This window comes from Chroicocephalus ridibundus, chromosome 9, assembly GCF_963924245.1.
Source record: "Chroicocephalus ridibundus chromosome 9, bChrRid1.1, whole genome shotgun sequence".
NCBI lineage: Eukaryota > Metazoa > Chordata > Aves > Charadriiformes > Laridae > Chroicocephalus > Chroicocephalus ridibundus.
The window spans coordinates 640,139-664,334 of NC_086292.1; the positions used below are offsets into that span (position 1 = coordinate 640,139).

Below are 24,196 nucleotides of genomic sequence, written 5' to 3' on the forward strand. Positions count from 1 at the left end.
ATCAGGAGCAGGTCGTTAGCCCCTCCAGTTAATCTAATGACGGCAGATCGAAGCAGCCGGGGGGGAGAAGCTCATTCCCCGAGTTAAGCAGGCGATGGCTGTTAGCTGCGATTTTCCTCCCTTCCCGGCACCTTGAGTCCCCGGCCGTATCCATGCTGAGCAGCACGGCGCCAGCCTGAGCTTGGATCCCGCCTCAGTGTCCCCGTGGCCAGGCAGGAGGACGGGGACAGCAGGTCACAGGGCAAACACCATCCTCACGCATGCGCTTACGTGTCCATACGTGTCTGAGCGTGCACGCCTGTGCCTGTCGCAGGGGCGAGGGGCTCCTGGGCATGCTGTGGGTGTCGGGCTCTGTGCCGCCCGTGCTCCACGCCGGCTGCTCTTGGTGGAGCCTCAGCCGGTCCGTGGCTCTCGTGGTCTCTGACATCCCAATGGAAAGGGGTTCCTGTAGCTCACAGCCGGCGCCGGCAGTTGTCAGCCCCAGAGTGCCCGGGCACTGTGAGGGGATGCGGTGCCTGGAGAGATGCTGGTGGGTGGTCCCGAGGCGCTTGCTCCGTGCACAGTGGAACTGAGGGGTCTGTGCTGCTGTGGGGTCAGCGCTGAGACAAACCCCACGCGGGGCAGGGTCCCTGCTCCGTCCTTTGCCATCCCTCGCAGGGTGCTTGCTGCGCCCGTGGCTGCCGGCCCCAGCCTGTCGGCAGAGCGGGGGCTGCCCAGGCCTCTTCCCTGCCCGCAGCGCGGGTGCCGGGGCTCCTTCCCAGTCCCGGCTGGTGTCCCCCTGCCGGGCAGGGCTCGCCCATCGCCATCCAGGGGGCTCTGGCACGGCCGCATCCTGCGGAGCAGAGGGAGCAGAGCTCTCTGTGCAGATCCAGCTTGCGGGCGCATCCCTGCGGGTGCACCGAGAGGCTCCCTGGCTCCGGCCGGCCCCCCCGCGCATTCCCCCTCCCCACGGCTGTGGCCAGCAGCCGGCAGCTCCCGGGTGGTCCCGGCTGTCAGGCTGTGCGTGGGCTGCGGGGCCACCTGCGAGGGGCCGCCTCTGTGGGACCGGCTCCCTTCCTGCCCGCTCGGGAGCCCAGCCAAGGGGGGGCCTGGATGGCTGCCGCCCCCAAGGCCATGGGGTGCAGCCAGCCTCCGGGGTGGCTGTGGGTCTGGCTTTGGGCTTCTTCGGGCTGCTCCCCAGTGAGCCCTGGGGCCGATGGCTTTGGCAACAGGCTGCCGGGAGGCTGAGATGCTCCAGTTCATCCCATTGCACCCCACGCTGGGAGACAGCCCTGCTGACCAGCGGGTACCCGAGAGAGCCGGAGCAGAGGGAGGGTCTCTGAGCACCTCCAGAGCCGCTGGGATGTTGCTAATGGGAGGGGGGCGACAGCCTGCATTCACCCGGGAGCTGCTCAGCAGGCTCTGCCCCAGGCCCGGGGTCGGGGGCGATGTCTGGCCGTAGGAAAGCATGTGTGGCGCTGGGGAGGAGCTGCGTTTGCTCCTTAGAATCCTCCAGTCCTGCCTGCACCGTCTGCTCTGGAGGTGGCACATCCATCTCGTACCGCGAGCGTGACCCACGCGCGGGGGGGTGGCAGGAGCACGTTGGCTCCTGCTCCGCGCAGCGCCGCTGGCACCCCAGCTTCGCTGCACCCGGGCACTCCATCCCTGCGTGCGACGCGTTTCAGCTGCGCCAGGCTCGTCCCCGGCATCCTCGCCCTCCGCTCTCTCCCCGGCAGCCCGGCGGCATCTCGGGCACGGCAGATCCGCTCGCGCACCACGTGATGGGCACGCACAGCCTTTCCAAACGTGCCCACATCACCGCCTGAGGGACGCGGCCACACTTCATGGGGTTGTTTGCCGGCACTGGCAGACAGGCAGAAGCCGCCAGATCATTTCCTGAAGCGGCAGCAAAAGGCTAACGGGGAGTTTCTGCTGCAGCAAGCGGAACGGGCAGCGGGAGCGTGAAGCGAGGCTAACGCACACCTGAGCTGGCAGCCGGTGCCGTGGGACGAGCGCTGTCAGAGGGTTGCTGCCGGCACCGGTGCCTTCCCTGCCACAGCCCATGCCGGCCCCGCGTGGCCGTGCATCCCTGTGGCTTTGCAAGCCCTTTTTTTCCTGGTTTGTCTGGGACAGGCTGTGGATGTGCATGGGAATGGCTCATTCCGTGCTTAAGCCCGTGGAAAGCCTGAGGGTGCCCGGTGCAGGGCGCTGAGCGGGGAGAAGTCAGGGAAAAGGCTAGGGGGGGTTTGGGCTGGCAAAAGCTGCCTGCTGGCCCCAGGCGTAGCGAGAGGTAAGTGCAGGCTGGCAGGGTGCCTGGCCTGCCCCACGCGTCGCCCTGCTCCCCCGGGAGTTCTCCAGCCGCGGTGCAGGGCCGTGGCTGAGGGACGCCCGGTGCAGACCCAGCAGCGCTGGGCTGGCAGCAAGAGGCGGGTTGGTGGGTTGCGTGGTGCCCGTCGGCCTGTGCCACCCGTGCTTTGGCGAGGGGCTCCCAAAGCCTTTCCCCAAGCCCCCCGGGAGCGTGCCCGAGCCCGGTGCTCCTGCTGCAGGCGTGGGGCGCGCTGTGGGGCCGTCCCCTCCCCGCAGACAGGCGAGGGGGGCAGCTCGAGCCGCTCCGGGACGGAACAAAGCCCAGCTGCCTGATCCCTCTTAATTACGGGAGAGGGGAGGCTGGCGCTGCCCACGGCAGCCACACGGGCTGGCATGGCCCGACAGCGCGGGTGGCGGGGTGGCATCTCCTCTCCAGGGGTCCCACTGCTCTCCCCCCTGTTGCGGCTCCCGGGAGCTGCCGGAGGGACGCCAGCCGGCAGCCGTGCCGTGTGGGACGGGCTGGCAGGACGCTCTGGCCTCGCTGCGTCTCCATGGCTCCGGCACCCGCAGCGGGGACGTGTAGCTATATCTTTAAGAAGGGCCTGGGCTGGGGTGGGAGAAGCGTTTCCATCCAGCCTTTCTCCCGGCAAACCTGGATCGAGTTAGCGCGAGCGAGCGAGCGAGCGGCAGAGTTGGCGCCGTGGCCATTCCCCCACTCCCAGCCAGGGCAGCCGTCAGCTCACCCCGTGAGCGGCCATGGGGGTTCGGGGCAGCCGAAGGAGAGGAAGAGGAGGAGGCAGAGCTGGGTACGTAGAAGTTTTATCCTCCTCCCCACCCGCCGGACTCCCTGCCCTGCTCCGGGGAGGGGGTGGCAGCGCCGCAGGATGAGGGCAGGGAGCGCGGTGGGCGTGCGGCAGGGGACGGGTGGCCGTCTCCAAAGGTGGGTGCTGGCAGTGGCACCCCTGGGGCTTGCCCGCACGGCCGGGGCTGGCAGAGCCGCCTGCTGGGCTCCTTCTGGCTCCCGCCCTCACAGGCTGAGCGATGGGCATGGTGGGATGGGGCCTCAACGCCTGTCGTGCGAGGGCTTGCAGCGCCGGGACACGCCGCGGTGACAGCGGGCAGAAGCCCGTGGGGGGATGCAGTGCCCTCCCCTCCCTGGCAGTGCCCGTGCCCAGCCCTAGGGCTGGATCTGCCCCTCCTCTTTCTCCCCACCCGCTCGGGACCCCCGTCAGGAGGAAGGTGCCCAGCGTGGCCCTGCACTGCTGCCCGCCTCCTGCCGCCGTGGGCAGGGGTGCTGGGGGACCTGGTGGCCGTGTGAGGGGAGATGCCAGTGGGATGTGGGACCATGGCTTGTGCCCTGGGTGTCCCGTGATGGGCTCATAAATGGCGCAAACTGGTGATGGCATCGTGGCACGCGGTGGCAGTCTGGCTCTGCGCTGGTTCTCTGGCACAGCCGTTTTGGGGTGCGTTTGGGTTTCCCGAGCCAGAGGGAGCTCTGGGTGGCTGGGGGTGTGGGTGCAGGTTGTTGGGGTGATCAGGGCCAGGGTCCCCGTGTCCCCTTGCAGCTTGTCCTGTGCTGGTGGCATGGTGGCCATCAGAGGACCCCGTTGCTGTGCCCGGCCTCCCCTGAGCTGCTGGGGGGCGCAGAGCAGTGGTCCTGAGCCTGGAGAAGAGCCTGGCTGTGTTATGGCCATAAGCCAGCTGGGCACTGCGATGCTGAGCTCTGGGCGTGCGGGGTTGGCATGGTGCAGCGTTGGCTCCCCCAGTATGCCCACCCCGTGCACGGCGTAACGAGGGGCTCCAGCAGGCTGCTGGGGACGCAGCTGCTCGGGGGAGCCAGGCTGCCGGTGCCTCCGGCCGCAGGCAAACCGGGAGCAGGGAGGGCAGTGGGGCAATACCCCGTCCCAGGGAGGATGGGTTAGTCCCCGGTACAGCTCCCGGGACACGGAGCAAGGAAATATGTTGCTGCATGGGAGGAATCCCAGGAATGCAGAACCCGGAGGGGACACGAGGTGGCACGGCAGTTTCAGCCCAGCTTTTCGGTGGCTGCAGGCGGATTCCCTGCCAGGGCCGGGCCAGGGCGGGCAGGCAGGGGGTCACCTTCAGCGGGGCGAGCGGAGGGGGTGCTGGGCATGGGGCTCCACGTCCCGCGTCTGCCGTCCCGCTCGGCCGGCACCCACCTGGCACCCACTGCGCTGGGATGTGGGACCCCTCAGGGTCCGGCACCCGCTCTGCTGGGATATGGGACCCCTCGGGGTCGGATGCAGCCCTGGGAGCAGGCGGTGCTGCGTGCTCTCCGCAGAGCCTGTGCGGGGCTGCGCAGCCCTGGCCCCGCTCCACCGGCCTTGGCCTGGCCCCGAGCCGTTGTTCTCCAATGAGCTCATCTGCTTTGCTGGTTATTATTTTTTAACGTGGTCTCTTGGCCAGAAAATAATCAGCTCGTCCACTTAGCGAGTGTTTATGGCTTCTTCAAGGAAGCTGCTTTCTCTGCCAGGAGAGGGGCTACTTTGGAAATGGAGAGCTGAGCCGCTCACTGCTCAGGGCCGGATGGAGCCGCCGGCATGGGTTTTTCCCCGGCTCCACGCCATGGGCACGGGGAGCTCGCTTGGGCTGGAAAAAGCGCGCAGTCGGGAAAGCGCAGGCGGGCTGCACACACCCACGGGGCTCGGAGGAGGACGCCGGGTCTAGGGCTGCGCCACAAGAGATGAGGAGTAGCTGGGAGTGATGAGTTGCTTCCTCGGCTCCCTGGGACAGGGTGCAGACAGACAGCCGTGCTGCCGAATCATGGGCCCCACAACCCACAGTGGGGCTGGTTGCAGAGGTGCCACTGCAGCCTCGCTCAACACCGCAGGCCTTGCCTTGGCTGGGGGCTTGGAGGAACGGGGGAAAACATTTTCTCAATGGCATTTCTGCAAACCGCCCCAGGCCCACCTCGGTCCTTCTTCCCGGAGAGCGCGCGGAGGCTGGGGCGAGGTGGGAGTACGTCGGCGCTGCCCGCAGCCCCTGCCGCAGCCCCATGGCGGGCTGTCCCCACGAGCCGAGGCGCTGCCACAGCCCTGCCACTGCATGGGGACACGGCACGGGGCCGTGGGGGCTGGGGGTGCCACCGCAGGGCCCCCGCACCGCTGCGGCTGTCACACCCACCTGCTCCCACATCAGTCACACAAACCGCTCCTTGCGCCAAGTACTGATCCAATTTGTGGCTGTTTCCATAACAACCTCCCAGCGCTTTCTGGTCCTTTCTGTCACTACGCGGATGCTGAGGTTCTTTGGCGTGTAAGGGACGGAGCTGAGCCATCACCGAGCACCTCCGGCTCCTGGGGGCAAAGGGCAGCTCCCTTGCTGGAGGCTGGGGCACGTTGAGCAAGTTTCCCCCGACCTGGGAGTGGGTTTTATCCCATCAGAGGGCTACGGTGAGGTTTGGGCTGGGGGGAGAAGGAGCCTAAGGGCAATAGTTGATCCAGGTGTGCAGCCCTCTCATGGGAGGGTCCCCGAGTGCAACTCAGCCTTGTGCAGATGCGGCACTGCCCGGGATGCTTGGGGACAGGGATGGGCCCCTGGAGGTGCTGTCAGCCAGAGACCCCCCAGTTTCTCCTACCAGAGACCCCATCACCTGCAGGCCTGGCTCTTGCAGGCTCCCATGGTTCTCACTCAGGCTTTCCCCACGGGCTGCCAGCCCCGAGAGTTCACCCCACACCCTCCCACTGCGCCACCCTCGGGTCCCCCACCCAGCCCCAGCCCCATCACCCCGTGGCGGCTGCCCAGTCCCCCACACCCAGGCCCAGCATCTCACAGGGGTTGCCCAGACCTAGAACCTAAGACACCCCACCCAGCTCCAACACCCCGGCGTGCCGCCCTGTCCTGGTGTGTCCCCCCCTCCATCTGCAGCCCAGTCACCCCGTGGGGGCTGCCCAGCCCCAGAACCCCCCACCTATCCCCATCTCCAGCACCCCATGGGGGCTGCCCGGCCCTGGCACCCCTCCACACAGCCCCAACACCCAACACGGGCTGCCCCGCCCCAGGACTCCTTCCCAGCCCCAGGACCCCCCACCCATCCCCATCATCCCGGGGGGATGCTTGGCCCTGGTGCTCCCCTGACCCTTCCCCATCCCCATCACCCTGGGGGGCTGCCCGGCCCCAGGACACCCCAACCCCATCACCCGGGGGGGATGCTCAGCCCTGGCGTTCCCCCCCACCTTCCCCAGTCCCATCACCCCCGGGGGGGTGCTCGGCCCTGGTGCCCCGCGCCCCTTCCCCAGCCCCATCACCCCCGGGGCGCAGCCCGGCCCCGCCGCCCCCCGCCCGCCGGGCCCCGCGGCCCCCGTCCGCCCCCCGCAGCAGCCGCCATTGGGCGCCGCTCGGCGGCCCCGGCGCGGCGGCGGGCGGGCTCCGAGGGGGCGGCCGGGCCGGCGGCCGATGCGGCGGCGGCGGCGGGGGGCCCGCCCGGCGCGGCGCGGTGCGGTGCGATGCGATGCGGCCCGGCGGGGCTCGGCCCGGCCCGGCCCGGCGGCTCCTCCCCGCTCGGCGCGGCGGGGCGGCGCGGCGCGGCGGGCCCGGCGGCGGGGGAGGCATGGAGCCGGCGGGGAGCGGCCCGGGGGCGGCGGCGATCTGACCACCTGGGCCGGGCGAGAGGCGGCGGAGGATGGGCAACGCGCAGCGGAAGGCGCCGCGCAGCCAGCGGCGGGGCAGGATGCGCTCAGCAACAGGTACCGGGCACGGGACGGGGCGGGAGCGGACCGCGGCCCCCGCCGCCCCCGCCGCCCCCGCCCCGCGGGCGGGATGGAGCCGGCTGCAGCGGCGGCGGCGGAGGGGGCGGGGGGTGTCGGCCTCTGCCGCGGTGTCCCCCCCTTTCCCCCCGGCTGCACGGCCCCTTTGGGTCGCTTGGAGGACACGGGGAGAGGTCACCTCCAGCTGAGGCTTGGCCGCACTGGCAGGGACGGCGAGGGATGGGGGTCGCGGCGGGGCCCACCGTGGTCCTCCGCCATGCGGAGCAGGTGCCGACCCACACCCCAGGCTGCGGGGAGCCAGCCCCGGGCAGTGGGGAGCCAGCCCCGGGTAGCAGGGAGCCGGCTCCAACCACAGGGAGCCAGCCCCGGGCAGTGGGGAGCCAGCCCCGGGTAGCAGGGAGCCGGCTCCAACCACAGGGAGCCAGCCCCAGGCAGCGGGGAGCCAGCGAGGAGCAGTGAGGAGCTGGCTCCAACCATGGGGAGCCAGCCCTGAGCTGCAGGGAGCCACTTGCAACGATGGGGAGCCATCCCTAGGCAGCAGGGAGCCAGCTCCAAGCTGCGGGGAGCCAGCCCCATGGTGCAGGGAGATAGCTCCGAGCTGCAGGGAGCCAGCCCCATGGCGCGGGGAGCCAGCCCCAGGCAGCGGGGAGCCAGCCCCATGGCGCGGGGAGCCAGCCCCAGGCAGCGGGGAGCCAGCCCCAGGCAGCGGGGAGCCAGCCTGGGCACAGGGGAGGCCTTGCACTTGCTGGTCCTCGAGCTGGGTCCTGCCCAGGCATGGAACCCGTGTCTCCATAGCCCCCGCACCCCCAGCCCCCTTCTCACACTGATCGCAAAGGCGGTGGGTATCTCAAACCACAAAGTACTAGGGAAGGTAGAAAGCCCTGTAAATCTGGAGGAGGCGCGTGGGGGGAGCAGGGTGAGCAGAGGGCTCCCCCAGAGCCGGGAGCGGGCAGCCGAGCACAGGTGCCCTCTAAAAAGCTGGATCGAACAAGCAAGACCTGTCCGGTTGCTCCCACCGGGCTGGCCCAGGCAGTTCAGCAACCCTTTCCAGACTCCCGGGACTGCGGCTCCCCTCCCCAGCCCAGCCCAGCTCCTGGAAATGCCAGAAGACCCGGGAGGTTGGGGGCTGCCACGGCTGCTGGCTCGGGGACCTGTCTCAGCTCTGTTCCCCGACGTGCCCCGGAGCCCAGCCTGCCGGGCTCTGCTGGCCCTGGCTCCTGCTGCCCTTTGCCTGGCCACTGGCTGGAGAGCCGGGCCACAGCAGTGCAGGCAGCAGCAGGGAGCTGCCAGTCCTAGGAGAGACCTCAGAAAAATTGCTTAGAAGCTGCAAGAAAATGGGGAGTGATTGTCACAGCCCAAGTGACTGTCACAGCTTAATAATTAGCGGGCAGAGGGGGTGGAAGTACAGCCTATCTCTGTCTAATTTTGCAGCTGCCGTTGTAGCGATGGTTGCAAAGGACTGGAACAGGGCAAAAGCGCTTCGGGTTGCATGGGGGATGAGGAGGGACGCTGATCCGGCGGGTCCTGAGGGACGAAGGATGCTGTGCCGGTCGGTACCCAGCACATGGCCCTCGGCTCCCATCCCGCAGGGCACAGGCCGGGGGCGGGCGCTGGACGGTGGGGCTCAGAGGGGCCACGGGCTGCTGGGCTGCTCCCGCTTGCCTCTCCCACTCGAGCGACTGTCCGGTGCAGCTGGGAGTGGGACGGGAGCTAATCGCACTTCTGCATCATCAAAGGGATTCTTGGGAGCTGCCGATCCACTTCCCTGCGCTGCCGGGAAGGGCCCGAGGGGGGGTTGCGAGGCCAGACCCTGCACGAAGCTGGTTCATCTCTGTCCTCGGGCGCAGGGTGCGTCTCCCTGCCGGCCGGGAGATCTCCAGCACATCTTCCTCCCGGTGCCTGGCCTCCCCTGGGGAGACGGCAGAGCTGTGCCTGGCTGCTGGCAGCCGGGAGGGACGGGATTTAGCACTGGACAGATGGAAACTCGTCTTGGGCATGGAGCTGGGGTGAATACTTGGATGCTCCCAGGCCATTTAGGCTTGGGGCTGCAGGGACCTCGATGGCTTGGGCATTCCTGAGTTGCTACACGCAGGCTTCCTGGCGGAGAGGCGGCGTTGGGTCCAGGCTGGAGCTTATCTGCCGAGGGGAGGGAGCTGAAACGTGATAAGCAGCAGCCCTGCGGTGGGTCTGGGTCGCTGGCGGGGTGGGATGCCCGCAGGCTGGGACAGGAGGGCAGCAACCCCCGGTACCAGGAGGTACCTCGGCTCATCTCGGGCAGGATCATTTTTCTGCCCTGTGCACAGGGCAGCACAGAGGGGTCTTTACGCTGGCATCCCCGATCCTTAAAATCCAGCCTTCCAGCATCATTGATGCTCCTCTAACACTGGTGGGGGCTCGCATCCCCTTGCACCCCTTCCGCACACATCGGAAGAGCGGAGCAGGCTGCTCCAGAGCCTGGAGTGCTTGCTTGTGAGCGTGGTGGTGTTTGGAAGGGCTGGTCAGAGAAGGCAGCGTGCTCGTACGCTGCTGGAACTGATGTGATGAGTTTGCAGGTCTCTGTGCCCAGTGGTCTGGTGGGGCTGGGAGGCAGCGCTCCAGTTACTGCGTCTGTCCTCGGCTGGCACTACAACCGCGGGACAGGATCCCGGAAAAAGCATGGGCCATTGGGGCGCATCTCCTTGTCCCCTCATCTTTCGGAGCCTTGTGCAAGTGCTGCTTGGGTTGTGGGGGGGGAGAACGAACTCTGCTGGTATCTGCTGTCCTTTACCCACCCCGTCATTTGGGTCGGCTGCGTCGCTGGGTGCCTGGCACGGCGGTGGATGGTACCAGCCCCTGGCAAGGCACGTGCTCCCCGCCCTGCCCCAGTGGCCCCAAAGCTGCTTCCCGAAGTAAGCCAGGGCTCGGGGCTGCATTCCTGGCTCTGCTGCAGCTCCCAGGGGCCTCCGTCCCTTGGGAAAAGCAGGCTCGGCTTTGCACATCCTCGGGGCGCTGGGAAAGTGCTCCCCGAGGAGCCTTTGCTCATGGCTTTTGGAAGGAGCCCAAGTGAGAGGGAGCTCTGGGGGCTCCTGCAGCTTCCAGGGCAAAGTCAGGTGAATTCAGAAAGGGTCCCCCCGACTTGTTTTAGCTAAAAAGTGTTGGGAGGCTGGGCGGAAAAGGCAGCTCAACCCAGCCGGGAGGCAGCGGCAGGCTCCGGGCACTGATTTCCAGGTGAGGATGCCGACGGCTGCTCCAGCTGGGACACGCAGGAACAGAAGTGCTCTGCTGGGGCATGAGCCAGCTTGTCCTGGTGTCCCCCCAAGTCACCCACGGCTTTTAGGTGGTGCCGGTTGCTGCTCCAGCCGTGGCTGGGTGACGTCCGGGCTCCGTGGCTCTGCTCAGCTTGGAGGAGCCCAGCCTGTCCTTGCCATGGCCCCTAGGACCCCGTCCCCTCTCCGGGCACTGCAGCAGGGATGTACGGAGAGTGGGACGAGCCCCTCCACCCCGACCCGCCGCTGTTGCCGGACTCCCGGGCGAGCGGCCGGTGGGGTGGGTGGCCAGAGGATGGGCTGTGCAACACCGCAGCCCCTCCGCCATCCCTCCCCGGGGCCGGTGGCAGGGAAGGAAGAGGGGCCGGGACCGGGACAATGGGCTGTGGCGCTGACTCAAACAGCCAGTTCCTGGTCGCTTCCTCTCCCCGCGGGCTGGAGCCGGCAGCGGACGGGGAAGGCGGTGGAAACTCACTTCTCCCGGCCTGGTTTTGAAGCAAGGGCTCCCGGGCGGCAGGAGTGAGCACCCGCAGCCATGGCCAAGGTGGAGTGGCTGCTGGCGCCCTGGCACCGGGCAGGTAAGGCGGGCAGGGGTGGGCAGCGCGGGCAGGGGCAGGCAGTGGGGCAGCGTCCCCCGAGAGGAGCAGGCAGCGAGGGCAGAGGAGTTTGCAGGAGCCCTCGCTCTGCAGGGCGAGACCCCGGGTTGGCGCCTCCTGAGGGGCACAGGGACGCGGAGGGTCTTGTCTCCGTGCAATGGCCGCGGGGTCAGTGCTGCCTGGCAGTGCGGGTCGCGTCCCGCCTTTCCCAGCCTGGCCTCGACTGTGGTGTGTCCCCTGCCCTTTTAAATCCTTGCTGCCCTTCCCCAGCCTGTTGGATTTGTCCTTGTTCTCTGGCAAAGCGAGAGAAGCACAGAGCCCCCCCACCCACGCGTCCCACCGACCGCTCCTCAGGCTGGGGCTGAGCCCCACTGCACGGGTCCTGCCTGGCCCCATGGTGCTGTGCCCTCCGGGCAGCTCTCGCTGGCTGGTGGCAGCAGGAGTGGGGACCGCAGGAGCGTGTGTCGCCATCGGCCGGGGCTCTCGCTGCTCTCGCTGCCCTCGCCGTTGCTCCTGCTGTGGCTGATTTCACGTCTCGGGCCCCTTTGTCCTGGGGCCTGGCCGCGTTCCCCTCTCAGGCGACTTCCTCGCATTGTCCCGGCTCCGCGGAGTGTAAAACCAGCCGGGCACAGGGGAAGCAGCGCTTTCCTGGAAGCACCCCTGCCCGGCGAGGGGCTGCAGCCTCTCCGGCACAGGCAGCCCACGTGCCGGGGAGAGCTGCGAGCGCTGCCCCGGGCATCCATGTGCCGCCCAACCCTCCCGGCCAGGCTGGGGACGTCACCGGGGCAAAGCCAGCGGGCAGCTGGCCTCGGCCACCCAGTGCCTGGGGTCGCCCTCGGCTGCGGTGTGCGGTGGTGCTGTGCCGGGGTGCCGAGGGCTGGCTGGGGCTGGGGCTGGCAGGTTGCCGTGCCAATTTCCTGGAGTTCTCGAGAAAGGCTCATGCTTGTTTTTTTGGCTGGGAAACACGGGAGAGTGAGGGTTGTGATACCAGGCTGCTAGATAGCCACAGCGGGGCTGGGAGAAGGGCTCCCGGGGGTCTGATCCTGCCACCCGTGGCTGGTGGCTGTCTGCAGGGTCTGGCCAGGCTCCAGGGTGGCACAGGCAGGGTGATGAGAGCACCCGCGGCCCCGCCAGCCCCGGGGCTGCTGCTCCATCCTCAGGAGCGGTGGCTGTCGGCCCCTCGGCGGGGAGCGGCGTGAGTTCATCTTGGTGGGCTGCGGTACCACGCCAAGCCCCGCTGCGAGCGCGGCCGCGGGCACTTCCCATTCCCGCAGCACGGGCGGATGGCGCGGGGGCTCCTCCTGTGCCGGCCTCGCCGGCCAAGTCCTCCCCGCAGCACACGCGCCTCCCCGCCTGCCAAAACTCCCTGACGGGGGCCTGGCTCACGTTGCCGCAGCTAAATGTACCCGGAGCGGCTTTTGCCCTGTCGCCCGGCCTTTGCGCCTGCCGGGCTCAAGGGCAGTCACCAAGGCAGCAGTGCCACAGCTCGTGGGGACTTCAACTGGTGTCAGTTGTCCCTCTGTCACCCTGCTGCCACCGCGGCAGGGCACCCCACCGCAGGAGGCTCCCCCAGCCCCTCTGTATGGGGTGACGGCTGGCACTGTGTGTGGGGAGCACATGCGTCCCCTCCACCCCTGCCCTACACAAGGCATGAGGCAAAGGTGATGGATCGCTTGGGATCCACCTGGAGAAAGACGGCTTTTATCTGTTTTGCTGGATCTCATCACGGGGCCAGGCAGGCAGAGTACCCGAGCACACTGTTAATTCTGAGCCCTACTGATGGACAGTGACGTTATTGACTGTTTTGCTGCTGGTGGTTTTGACAGAAACCTCTCACATAATCCAACCTTTTCCCCACGCGCTGGCAGACCCCCACAGCCGCCAAACCCACCACCCCTGCCAGCAACTTCTGCGGTGCCGTTTTCTCCTCTCGGTACAAAAGTCGGTTGACTGCATGGATGGCCCAGCCTTGCTGTGGGCTTGGAGGTGTGCCCACAAGACGTGTGACAGAGGGACACTGTCCCGGCGAGGGTCTGGATTTGGACAGGACACGGTACGTCGGCCGTCCCCGCAAGGGCTCATCATGGGAGAGCGCTTGCAGCAAGATGGGCAGGTCTGCCCAGCGAGCGACGCTGCCTCCGGCCATGGGGTTGGTGGGTGTTTAGTGGGATGTCGCTTTGGGATGTCGTTCGGACCTGGGCGTGCATCCAGCCCCGGAGATGCCACACGCGTGGATGTTGCTCCGCGTCCTGGTGGGGCGGCTGGACCGGCGGGTCCGAGTCCAGCGGGGGGTGAGCTTGGGACAGGAGGCACTTTCTGCGGCCCCTGCCAGCTCCTGCTGTTCGCTCTTTTCTCTTCCTCTCCGCGCGGCGCAGAGCAGCGTGCGCTTTGGCTCCGTACCACAGGGAATGTCATCAAGCCGCACGCGCCGGGAGCGAGCAGTCGCGGTGCCGGCGGTGGGCCGGGGCGCTTGCTCGAAGCCGGCAGCGTATGTTGCCGGCACTGCGGCGCATTGGCTCCCGCCGGCGGGGTTTGGGTTGCGGTTGGGATCAGTCTCAGCCTCCAAGTTCGCAGTCCTCATCCTCCTGTGTGCTAGGACCGGCGGCGGCGGCTGGCTTGCCGCTGTGCCGATACCCGTTGCCATGGCTGCTCTGCTAATGGTGCATCGCCTGCTGCTGCCGTTACATCACTCCTGTGGTACCTCTGCATCGGCAGCGAGGGGCCGAGCGGCACCGTCTGCATTGCCGGCGCCTCCTGCGAGCTTGGAGCGAGCTTGAGAAGGAAAAGTTTGGCGGCGAGTTCGAGCAGGAGGCGTCGTCTCACGGGAGCTTCGGCCTGAATTGAAACAACTCCCAATGGCTCTGTCAAATATCTCCCTGTGGATTCGGGATGCCTGGGCAGTAGGTAAATAGGGATGCTGGCGTGGAGGGGGGGTGACTCGGGGAGATGCTGGCGGAGGGCACGTATCTCTGCTCTGCGGCTGGGGGTGCTGCAGGGACGCTCGTCTCCCAGGGGAGAGTGAAGCTCGGCTGCCCTTGGAGCAAACTCCCCTTGGCTTCAGCCCCGGTCCTTACACACGCCCGGCGGCCGCGGTGTCCCGGCCTGAGCGCTCGCTCGCGCTCGGGAAGACTCTGCAGGCGCTTGCAGAGGGAGCAGCACCCGCTGCGGCTGGTGGGGCTGGCTCGCACCCCTGCCTGGGGCAGCCCCGTGGGGACCGTCCCGGCGGGACGCTGTCGTGGCCCTGCCCGCCAGCTCCCGGCCCCAGGGCGAGGGGCAGAGCTCGCTGCTGCCAGCCTGCAGCTCTGAGAGGGGACGGACCCCTGGGAGACATGGGGACAGGCCGGGGCAGCCCTGGCCTCCGGCCGCCTGTCGTTAACACCTCTGCCTGTGCCTGCGCCTGTCTGCGGGCAGAGCGGGGGCTGCTGCCCGCTCCCCTCCGCGAGCCCCAGGGCGGGGAGGGGGGACTGACGCCGGCTGCATGCGGGGGGAGCCTCCCCCCCAGCCGTGCCTCAGTTTCCCCCCAGCAGCGAGGCTGGCCAGGCTCAGGTCAAGAGTGCTGGGGGTGCACGGGAACCCCCAGCTCTGCTCTCCCAGGACGCTCTTTGCCTCCTGCAGGCATTTGCCACGGGCTGGGGGCCCCTCAGAGGCATTTTGTATTTTGAGCCTGTCAGTGATAAGCCTGGCAGGAGGGTCACCGCCAAGGGCAGCAGGCTCTGCTCCGGCTGCTCTGTTCCCGCTGGCCCCTGTGTCCCTCTGCCAGGCGCTCCGGCTTGGCTGGGGCATCCCGAGCCCCGCAGATGTGTGTGGCAGCCACAGCTTGCACGGACATCCCAAACCAGCTCCTGCACCGAGCCCAAAAACCCCCCAAGCAACGGCTCCCGAGGAGCAAAAGCCAAGACCTGAGGGTGATACGCTCGCTCCTGCACCCAGGGCAGTGCCGCACCACGCAGCCCCTCGGGGCAGGGGTTCGGGTGCCCAAGGGGTGCTTGGCTTCTCCGCCCTCTCCCACCCCGTCTCCTGCTCAGCTGCTGCTTCTGCTGGGAAGATGAATCCAGCTCCCACCGGCGCCTCGGCGCCTCGGCTCGCTTGCGTCCCCAAATGAGTGTGTGTCTGCCAAGGCTGGAAAGCCCTGGAGGGCAGGGACCCCCCCAGCCCGCCCCAGCATGGCTGGCCGTGCTGCCCTCTCCCCCTGCCCACAGCCCACCCGGGCAGGGCAGGGTGTTGCCCCCCCTCACCCGCTGCCTGGGCACGCTTCCGCTTCGCCCATGGGCGGCCCCGGGTTTCAGTGCTGCGGTTTGCCCACGTGGCTGGAGAGCGCAGGGTGGGTGCGTGGGGGGGTGCCCAGGGGGAGCCCGGGGGTGCCGAGGCTGCGGAGGTAAGCTCCCGTGCTGCGCGGAGGGCGGGGGGGCCGCCCTGGCAGCGTGGTGGCGACGGGTGGCTCGGGGAGGTGCAAGGGCAGCGGGGGGCTGCGCTTCGGGGGTGTCCCTGAGTGTCGGGGGGACACTGCGTAGCTGCTGCGGGGTCTGCGGGGGTGGTGGGGTGGCTGCCAGGAACACATGGGCAGAAGGCGAGGAGCATCGGCACCCGCCGAGGCCGAAGGCTGGGTCGGTGCGAGCCGGGCAGAGGGGTGCAGCGAGCCGGGGTGCGGGGCCAGCCCCTGGGGTGCGCTCAGAAGTGGAGGGGGCAGCAGCGGATCCCCCACCTCGCCACAGAGAGCGGGCTGGGGGGCTGGGGTCTGCAGAGGTGAGCGTCTGGTCCCTGCCCTCCTGTGCCCCCGGCTCCCTTCCTGCCTCCCCATAGGTCAGGTTTTTGGGGAGATGCCCCGACCCGGCCCTGTGCCCAGCCGCCCTCCCAGCTCCCATCCACGGGGCACGACAGAGGCCAGGGCACGGGGCTCCTTCTGCCAGGACCCCCAGCCCCTCTGGGCACCGACGCGCCAAACTGGGAGGTGAGCGGAGGGAAAGCTGCGTCCCGGTGTGAGGAAAGGGGGCCGCGTTCACCCGCAGCAGGGAGAACTTCATCCCCGCTGCGTGGCACTGCCCTCCGGGATGGGGCTCTGCTGCCGGGCGAAGCCTCAGCGTGGTGTACACACACACACACACACACACACACACGCCCCAACACCTCTTGGTTGATATGGAAACGAGTCAAATTATTTAAAGGAGGGGGAAAAAAAAAAAAAAAAAAAAAGAAGGAAAAAAAGCCTGGTGTTAAGGCACGTCGTTATGGTAACACAAATTATAAAAGTAACTAGGCTAGGGACGTGGCACCTTGCTTTCGGGTGCTGGGCGTTGTGCAGGCTCTGCGCTCCATCCGCTGGAGCTGGGGGGAAGGGTGGCACCCGGGGACAGGGTGGCACCCGGGGGCAGCAGGGGAGATGCTCGGGATGCGGTGCCGGGTGAGCTGGGGCACGGCTGACTGCAGGAAGAGGGGGACGTGGCTTGTGCAGGGGTTCCAGGGAGCCCGGCCCCATTTTTGGGCCATTACCCTTCCCCCAGGCGAGCGGGGCTGGCACGAGGCAGGGTGCCGTGGCCAGGACGGCTGTGTTTTGGCAGCTGGGGCGGTGGCGTGCTCGCTGGGACGGGCACCCCGCGCGCGGCAGAGGGGAAGTGTTTGTCACGCTGGTAATAGGAGTGCCTCGAGCGATGGGGACGGGGGCGGGCACGCTGGCCTGCACCCCCAGCGCCACCAGAAAATGGGAGTGAAACCGGGGCTGTGCATCCCCCAGCCTGGCGGGTGGAGCGGTGCCGGCTGCTGAGTGGGAGAGTCCCAGCCCCTGGACGGGGCGAAGGGATGTCAGACCCTGGTCCCGGGGGGTGACACCCAGGCCGGTGGGTGACACCAGGCACAGGACCTTGCGCAGCACCCGATGCCGACAGCAGCCATCCCTCTGCCCACCCCAGGGGTGGCTGGAGAAGGATTAGCCCTAAATCCCCAGGGATGACACCCTGGTCATCCACGAGCCCCCTGTTTAAAGCTCACAAACCCGCTCCCTGCCCTCGCTGCCCGGGCCGGGGCGGGATGTGCTCGGCAGGCAGGGTGCCGGCGGCGGCACTCCCTTGGCTCTGGCACAAAACCGCGCTGGGTCGGAAACCCACATCCGCTGGGGCCAGCGCTGCTCCGGGGCGGAGGTGCCGGGGCTGCAGGGGTTCCCATGACAAACCCAATTTGCCGGGGCTCCGCTCCGCTCCCAACACGGCCAGCTCCCCAGCGAGCCCAAAGCCTTCTCCTGGGGACTTTTCCACCCGTGTGGGTGTTCCAGAGGGTCTGGGCAAGAGCCTGGCCCATCGCCGCAGAAGTTTCCTTCCCCGGAGACCGTTGCAGGGCGTCCACCGCCGGGGCAGGGCGCGTTAACCTCGCCGAGCAGGGCGAAACCAGTGTGGTGAAAGACGCTGTGTCCCCTCGCTCCTCCTTTTCGGTTGCAACTTCTGCTCTTCTGCAGCCAGGAGGTTGCTTCACCGGAGCGTGCGGCGTTTCCTGCGCCCAGGAGCAGCCGAGCAGTCACCCGGGGCAACAGGGCTCGCTTCCTTCCCCACTTTCACCCTGCTCCCTGTGTGGCTTATCCTGGCAGCCCGCGGGGGCTGTGCCCAGCCCCCAGAGCAGCAGCGGTGGCGGAGATGGGGTCCGGTCCCCGCTGGCAGCAGCCTGCCGGGGTGGCTTTGCTGGGGTAGGACAGCCACATCCCAGTCCCCGCGTTCCTAGGGAGACCGAGGACAGGATGAGCGCGCTGTGCCGGCGCGGCGTCGGCTGGGAGCCCCTGGCAGCGCTGTCAGGGCAGCCGCCCACCCGCCTTCGTCTCACTCTGCTCCCTCCTGCCCGCAGCCACCTCTAACCTGGACCTCGAGAGCAAGAAAGCCGCCCACACCAAGCTGTCATGGCAGCAGCCGGTGAACGTCTTCCTGGCGGCCGGGCGCCCGCCGGGCATGGAGCAGCTGCACCAGGAGGCCCAGCTCAACCTCCAGAGCTTGCTGCAAGGTAGCGGGACAAGGGGGGCCGGGGGAGGGTGGCAGGGATGGGTGCTGCCCCGGGTACATGACCGCCATGCAAACAGCGAGGTCGTCTCCCACGTGCCCATGGCCGAGCCGCTCCTCAGACCTCACCGAGCTGTAGCGGTCGGGTCCCCGGGGGGTCGCAGCCTCCAGCAGCCCCGCTCTGATCTCTGCTCCCCAGTCGCTGCTGCAAGCGGCAAAGCAGCCGGGGCCGAGAGCAGGAACCTGCAAGGGCCGAGGGCAAGAACCTGCTGGCTAACCAGATCAGTGCGGCTGTTGATTTTGTTTCCTTCCAATTCCTTACCCAAGCCGTCACACGGGCTGGGCTGGGATGCTTTGCAGGCATCGATTAGATCAGCAGCCCGGCCTTCCCCCGGCTTGTAATCTCATTAAGTCAGCCTGAGCAGACCTGGTTTCCGCCAGGCCATAACGACCAGCATTAATTAGCTCAACAATTACAGGATGGGGAGACACTGAGTTCCCTCCTGGCTGTCCCTGGCTGGGCTCTGCTTCCCCGTGGGACCCACCGCGTCCCCATATAGCCCCTGGGAGCAGCGGGGTGGGCTGCTGGGGTCTCAGCGCTGCCTCACACCCCCCCAGCCCCGGCATTCCTCCTTGGGCTTGGGGTCTCCCTTCCCCACCTCCGGAGCTGCCTGTGCTGAGCAGGGACAGTAAGCCAGCCTGGGGACAGCCAGCCGGGGACAGCCACACGTGCCTTCCTGCTCCTCCTGCCCCCGGGAGCAGAGCCGTCAGCCCCAGCCGGGGGCTGGAGCGGGGTCCCAGGCGCTGTTTCTCTTGCAGAGGAGTATGAGGAGCAGTACGCCGAGAGCAGGGTCACCGGGCAGACCTTCCGCGCCGCCGGTCACCTGCCCCCCGACACCCCCCCCGAGCCATCGCCCCGACCCCCGCCGGCCAAGCGCCTTGAGTTCGTGCTTATGGTGAGTGCCGGGGCGGCGGGGCAGGGTGGCGCGGCCCCGGCATCGCCCGCGGGAGAGGGGCTGGCGCGGCTGGGCAGGCAGCTGGGTCGGGGGGGCCATTTGTGTCCCAGCCTCGTCCCTTTGGTGGGTCACGTGCCTTTCCCCCCGCAGCCCCCGAGCCGGCGAGCAGGCGAAGAGGAGAGCACCGGCCCGACCGCGCTGGGCGCTCGGCCGCCCGACACCTCCCTGAGCCTCCCCACCAGCCCGGACAAGGAGCCGGCCTGGACCAGGGCCTTCCCCCTGCCCACCCTGGAGGAGAAACAGTGGCACCAGTCCTGCTCCGTCCAAACCAACATTGTCCCCATCAACGTCTCGGGTAGGGCAGCACCCCCGCGGGCAGAGGCGCGAGGGGCAGCCCCGGCAGCGGGGCGAGATGCAGGGTGCAGGCGAGGATGCGCCCCAGCGCCCGGCTGCGGTGGGGGCACGGGATGGTGGGAGGGGGCTGGGGCTGCGAGCCTGCGTCCCCGCGGGCCAGGCGGGCACCGGGGGCAGCGCAGGGGACAGCAGGGACACATTGGCGTCTGTCATTCCCAGCCCATCTGTCCAGCCATCCACAACTTTGTGTGTCCGATCCGCCGGCCACGCCACCGTCCGCTCTCTTGTCCGCACTGTGCTGCCCAGCCCGCCGGTTTGTTGTCACCTTGGCTCTCGCCACACTCCATGCAGCCAGCCTGTCTCGCCTGTCTGTCCGTGCGTCCGTCCGTCCTCACGGGGCTGCAGGTCCCACCAGCACGGTCCTGCCCAGTCCTTGCAGGCACGAGGGCCACGCTCTGCCCCCAGGTCAGAGCCTGAGGCCGGTGGCTGAGCAAGATGCACCTTCTTGAAGGCCAGAGATGTCTTTGCACCCTTTTCCTCTCTGATGGAGAGACATGGGTGGACCACGCTGGTCCCTCTCCCCACCCTGCTGTTCCTCATGTCCCCGGTGTGGTTCAGCATCACTGGCCCCATTAACAATGAAGCCCAGTGGTGCGGGGTCCGGTCTCACCAGCACAGACCGGAGCGGGGCCGGTCCCCACAGCTTTCCGTGCATCCCACCTCCATCGGCAGCATCTCCGTCTTCCCGCCGGCCGGCAGTGCCCGCCGTGCCTCCATGTCCCCCAACGGCTCACCCCGCATGGCTCACCACCCTCCTGCCATCCCACGCGCCTGCCTGCAGTCGCCATCCCAGGCCGGGGGGCACCCATGGGACACGCGGGGATGGAGGGGTCAGAGCCCCCGCCCCGGCAACCCCTCCCGGCACCCCCACGTACAGCCTGTTTGTTTTGGCTACAGGGCAGCACTTTGCTAGGCACGCGAGTGCTCGTCACTCCCTGTTTAACACAGAGACCGCGATGAACCCCAAGTCCACCCTGCGGCGTAGACGGACCATTATCGGATTCCCTAACCTGTCCCTGCGAGACCAAGGTGACGGCAAGAACCGCGCAGCCACTTTCGTGCCCTGGCAGCGCCTGGGCAGGGCCGGCACCCACCGGAGCTGCCCTGACAGTGGGCAGAGCCACCCCGGGGGCTGGCAGCCAGACCGGGCACAGACGGGCTCCCTGGGGACACCCTGGCCTTGGGGACATAAAGGCCACTGCACTGGCTGTGCTCCCTCCTGGGGCACCGGGGTGCTGGGCACACTGATGACACCGGGCTGGCCCCGGAGCTGGTGTGGCATCGGGGACAGCCCCTTCACCCTAAGCTGGGGTCCTGCACGCTTACGGGGCGAGACGGACACCGAAATTTCTCCTAGTGACGGGGATCACCCGGCCTCGGCTCTGGCAGCTCCTGCCCCGTGCCCACCCTCCCTGGCCATGGGCCACCTGGTGCCGGGTGCTGGGGCCGTGAGGCACGCACCCTGCCTGGGGCTTTGCTGGGGCTGGGGACCAGCTGAGGGCACTGAGGTGGCCGAGGGTGCCTGCAGCACTCCTGGCACAGCCACGGACCCATGTTGGACCCCATGGGGACAGCAGCCGTCCCGGATCGGGGGCCTTGTCGTGCTGTCCCCTGTGGAAGGTGTAGGGAATCCAGAGCCGGGCTCTTCCCGGAGGCAGGCAGGGACAGGAGGAGGAGAAGCCACGGCACCAGCTGCACCGGGGGAATTGTCACTGGGTAGGAGGAAGGTTTTTCCCCATGACAGTGGTCAAACCTCCAAGAGGTTGTCACAGTTCCTCCCTTGGAGATGGTCAGACCTCAACCCGCTGCAGCCTTGAGCATCCTGGTCTGCTGGGTGTGCTCCAAGCGAGGTCCCCAGGTCCTTCCCCATCCTGGCTGTTCTGAGATGAGGTGGCACTGTGAGCTGTCGCGTCCCTCCCCGACCCAGGCGGTGATGCCTCCCTCTGCTCTTCCTGGTCCCCATCTGTGTCCCCACCACGGGGCAGCGTTGAGGCAGCACTTTGGTTGCTGTGGGGCCGATGTCCCCGTGGGTAGAGACTCCTGCCGTGGCTGCCAAGTTCTCCATGGCACGTCCCAGCCAACACATCCCAGGCTGGAGGGTTAAGACAGGCCAGGGACTGTCCGCGGCTGGGTTATGGCCATGCCAATAGAGGGGGTAGGAGGGCACCTGGTCAGAGGGTGTCGACCTGTCCGCTCGGGCACATTTCATGCCTGGGCAGAGATGCAGCCCCAGAGATCGGCCACAGGGTGGGACCAGTCCTGGGCCCATGGCAAGCGGGGCAGGACCATGCCGCTGACCCACTGGCAGAGCGCGAAGCGGGACAATGCTCACCCAGGCTGTGTCTCTCCTCGCAGGCGGCGCCAATGGCCCCACGTTGAACACACACGCGCCCATCGCCGAGTCCCTCTCCTGCAGCTTCGTCCCCGAGACTGCAAGCGGGGCGAAGGCACCCCAGGAGATCGGCCCCCGCCAGCCCCTCTCTGCCCCGTTGAGGAAAACCTTCAGCGACCTCGGGGCCCGCTGCTGCCCTCCAGCCGCTGCCATGGACGGCACAGCCACCCCCTGCACTGGCGCCTGCAATGGGCCGCCCGGCACCCCCTTCTCCCCGCCATGGAGCGCCCTGGGCTATGCCAGCCCCCTCAGCCCCGCCGCCGGCCAGGGCAAGGGGCCCACCTGCACTTCGCCAGGCGGCTCCATCCCGTCGCCCAGCCCGGGCTCGCCCGCCGCCGCCTCCTTCTTCATCGCCACGGAGGAGCACATGGGCAGCAACGGGCCCGGCTCCTTCTCCAGCGTGGTGCCCGAGTCCCCCCCCAGCTCTGGGGGTGGCCAGAGGTGCGAGGGCCGAGAAGCCAAGGTGAACCTCTTGCCAGGAAGCCAAGAGGAGCCGGAGCCGGCGGTGGAGCCATCGCGGCTGGAGGTGGAGCGGGCAGGGTGCCGGTTCCGCGAGCGGTCGCTGTCGGTACCCACTGACTCGGGCTCCCTCTGCTCCGTGGACATCGCGTACGCCGAGACCCGGCGGGGCAGCGCCAACTACACCCTGGGCTACCCCAGCGCCAGCTCCGAGGGCAGCACCAGCACCGACAACGTCTCCCTGGGGCTGGAGCAGGAGGGCCAGCGGCGGCGGCGCTCCAAGAGCATCTCCCTCAAGAAGGCGAAGAAGAAGCCCTCGCCGCCCACACGCAGCGTCTCTCTCATTAAGGAGGGGCAGGATGATGCTGCGGGGCCTGGCTTGGTGCTGCCCAAGGACCACCGGCCCAAGAGCCTGTGCATCCCAACGGAGCCGCAGGGCCACCGGCTGGTGCACTCCGACCCCCAGGGGCGCATGGGGAGGGAGCCCGACGGCACAGCTGCCCCCCACCAGTGGCATCTGGCGGACTGGAAGGCTGGTGATCCCTACCGGTCCCTCTCCAGCTCAAGCACGGCCACAGGGACCACGGCCATCGAGTGCGCCAAGGCACGGGGCAGCTCCGAGTCCCTCGCCTCCCCCTCCATCTCCAGGGCCACGACACCCTCCCAGCTCTCTGCCGAAGCGGACCTCAAGACCTCCTCCCCAGGCCGGCCCACGGGGCTGATGTCCCCATCCAGCGGGTACTCCAGCCAGTCAGAGACCCCGACCCCCACCGTCCCCACCTCCGCCATCCTCGGGCACTCCCCGCACCAGGTGCGGGTGAGGCCGCTGGTCCCCGAGAGGAAGTCCTCGCTGCCCCCCACGTCCCCCATGGAGAGGAGCCCCAAGTCCAGGCTGTCCTTTGACCTGCCACTCACGCCGCCCGCCCACCTCGACCTCTCGGGGCTGAAAATCTCCCTGAAGGGGAAGACGAAGGTCAGCCGGCACCACTCCGACTCCACCTTCGGCACCAAGCTGGCCCAGAAGACCAGCCCCATCACGCCCATCATGCCGGTGGTCACGCAGTCCGACCTGCGCTCGGTCCGCCTCCGCTCCATCAGCCGCTCGGAGCCGGAGGACAACGCCGACGGCCCGGAGCATGCCGAGGAGCCGCCACGCGGTCCCTGCCTGGGGCCGGAGAGGAAGGTGAAGCCGCCGGTGGCAGAGAAGCCGCCGCTGGCCAAGCGGCCCCCCAGCATCCTGCCCAAGCCCCCGGCTCTGCGGGAGGAGGGTCCCCTGTCCCCCACCTCCCCACCGGGCACCACCACCAAGGAGAAGGGGCTGCCACAGGACGGCTTCATAGTGCTGCGGAAAGGGGAGCTGAGGAGGGGTCTGGGGGAGCCCCCCTCGTCCCTGGCGCCAGCGGGACCCCGGCGGCTCTCGCAGGGCAGCCTGGAGGACGAGCCACGGCCGGAGCGGAGCGGTGCCGGTGAGGGGGAACGGAGGAAAGCCAAGGTGCCGCCACCGGTGCCCAAAAAACCCAGCGTTCTCTACCTGCCGCTCGCCCCGGCCCCGGCGCAGCTGGGAGCCGGCCTGGGGGAGCAGGCGCCCACCCCGAGCCCCATCATCACGCTGGACGCCGACCCCGCCTGCTGCAACCCCGACGCTGAGGACCCGCCGTCCCCGGAGGGCCTGGGCACGGGACAAGCCGGCGACCCTGCCTCGGAGCAAGGTGAGGGGCTCCCCGCTCCTGTGGTGGGTGTCACCCCAGGGACAGGGGGTCTCCCCATGCCCGCACAGGGCGGTTCACAGCTGCCTTCTCCTCCCCACATGCAGGCAGCTTGGCGGAGGCCAGCACGGAGGAGAAGAGCTTCGCCAGTGACAAGACGGCCGACTCCATCGCGGAGGAGGACGACGATGTGTTCGTGACGTCCCGCACCACAGAGGATCTCTTCACTGTGATCCACAGGTAGGGCTGGTGGGTGGCACTGGACAGGCATCGTGCCACGGTCCCAGGGCAGTGTCCCCCCCACCACGACACCTTCAGTTTTCCACACCAGGGCCGATGCTCACACTTGGGGACAACCCAGCTCTTGCTGCCTCAAGCGCTTCGGAGTTTGGCACCCTGAGCCCGTGGCCAGGCTGGGTCACCAGCTTGCGGGGGGGTTGGTCC

The 24,196-nt window shown here is 68.3% G+C and overlaps 1 protein-coding gene across 5 annotated transcripts in view; it reads left to right on the forward strand.

The window, feature by feature from the left end:
- Positions 1–24,196, forward strand: part of NHSL2 (NHS like 2) — a 32,183-nt gene that overhangs the window by 7,448 nt on the left and 539 nt on the right. The window contains exons 1-7 of one of the 5 annotated variants that reach the window (XM_063345440.1): positions 6,823–6,992; positions 17,677–17,829; positions 18,645–18,781; positions 18,932–19,136; positions 20,093–20,224; positions 21,551–23,755; positions 23,860–23,992. In XM_063345440.1, the coding sequence (XP_063201510.1) occupies positions 6,929–6,992; positions 17,677–17,829; positions 18,645–18,781; positions 18,932–19,136; positions 20,093–20,224; positions 21,551–23,755; positions 23,860–23,992 (3,029 nt within the window). In that variant the 5' untranslated portion in view covers positions 6,823–6,928. Of the gene's footprint in view, positions 1–6,822; positions 6,993–10,179; positions 10,837–11,701; positions 13,759–14,811; positions 15,230–17,676; positions 17,830–18,644; positions 18,782–18,931; positions 19,137–20,092; positions 20,225–21,550; positions 23,756–23,859; positions 23,993–24,196 lie in introns of those variants that run through there. The other 4 variants (XM_063345442.1, XM_063345441.1, XM_063345438.1 and 1 more) reach the window with 4 other exon arrangements.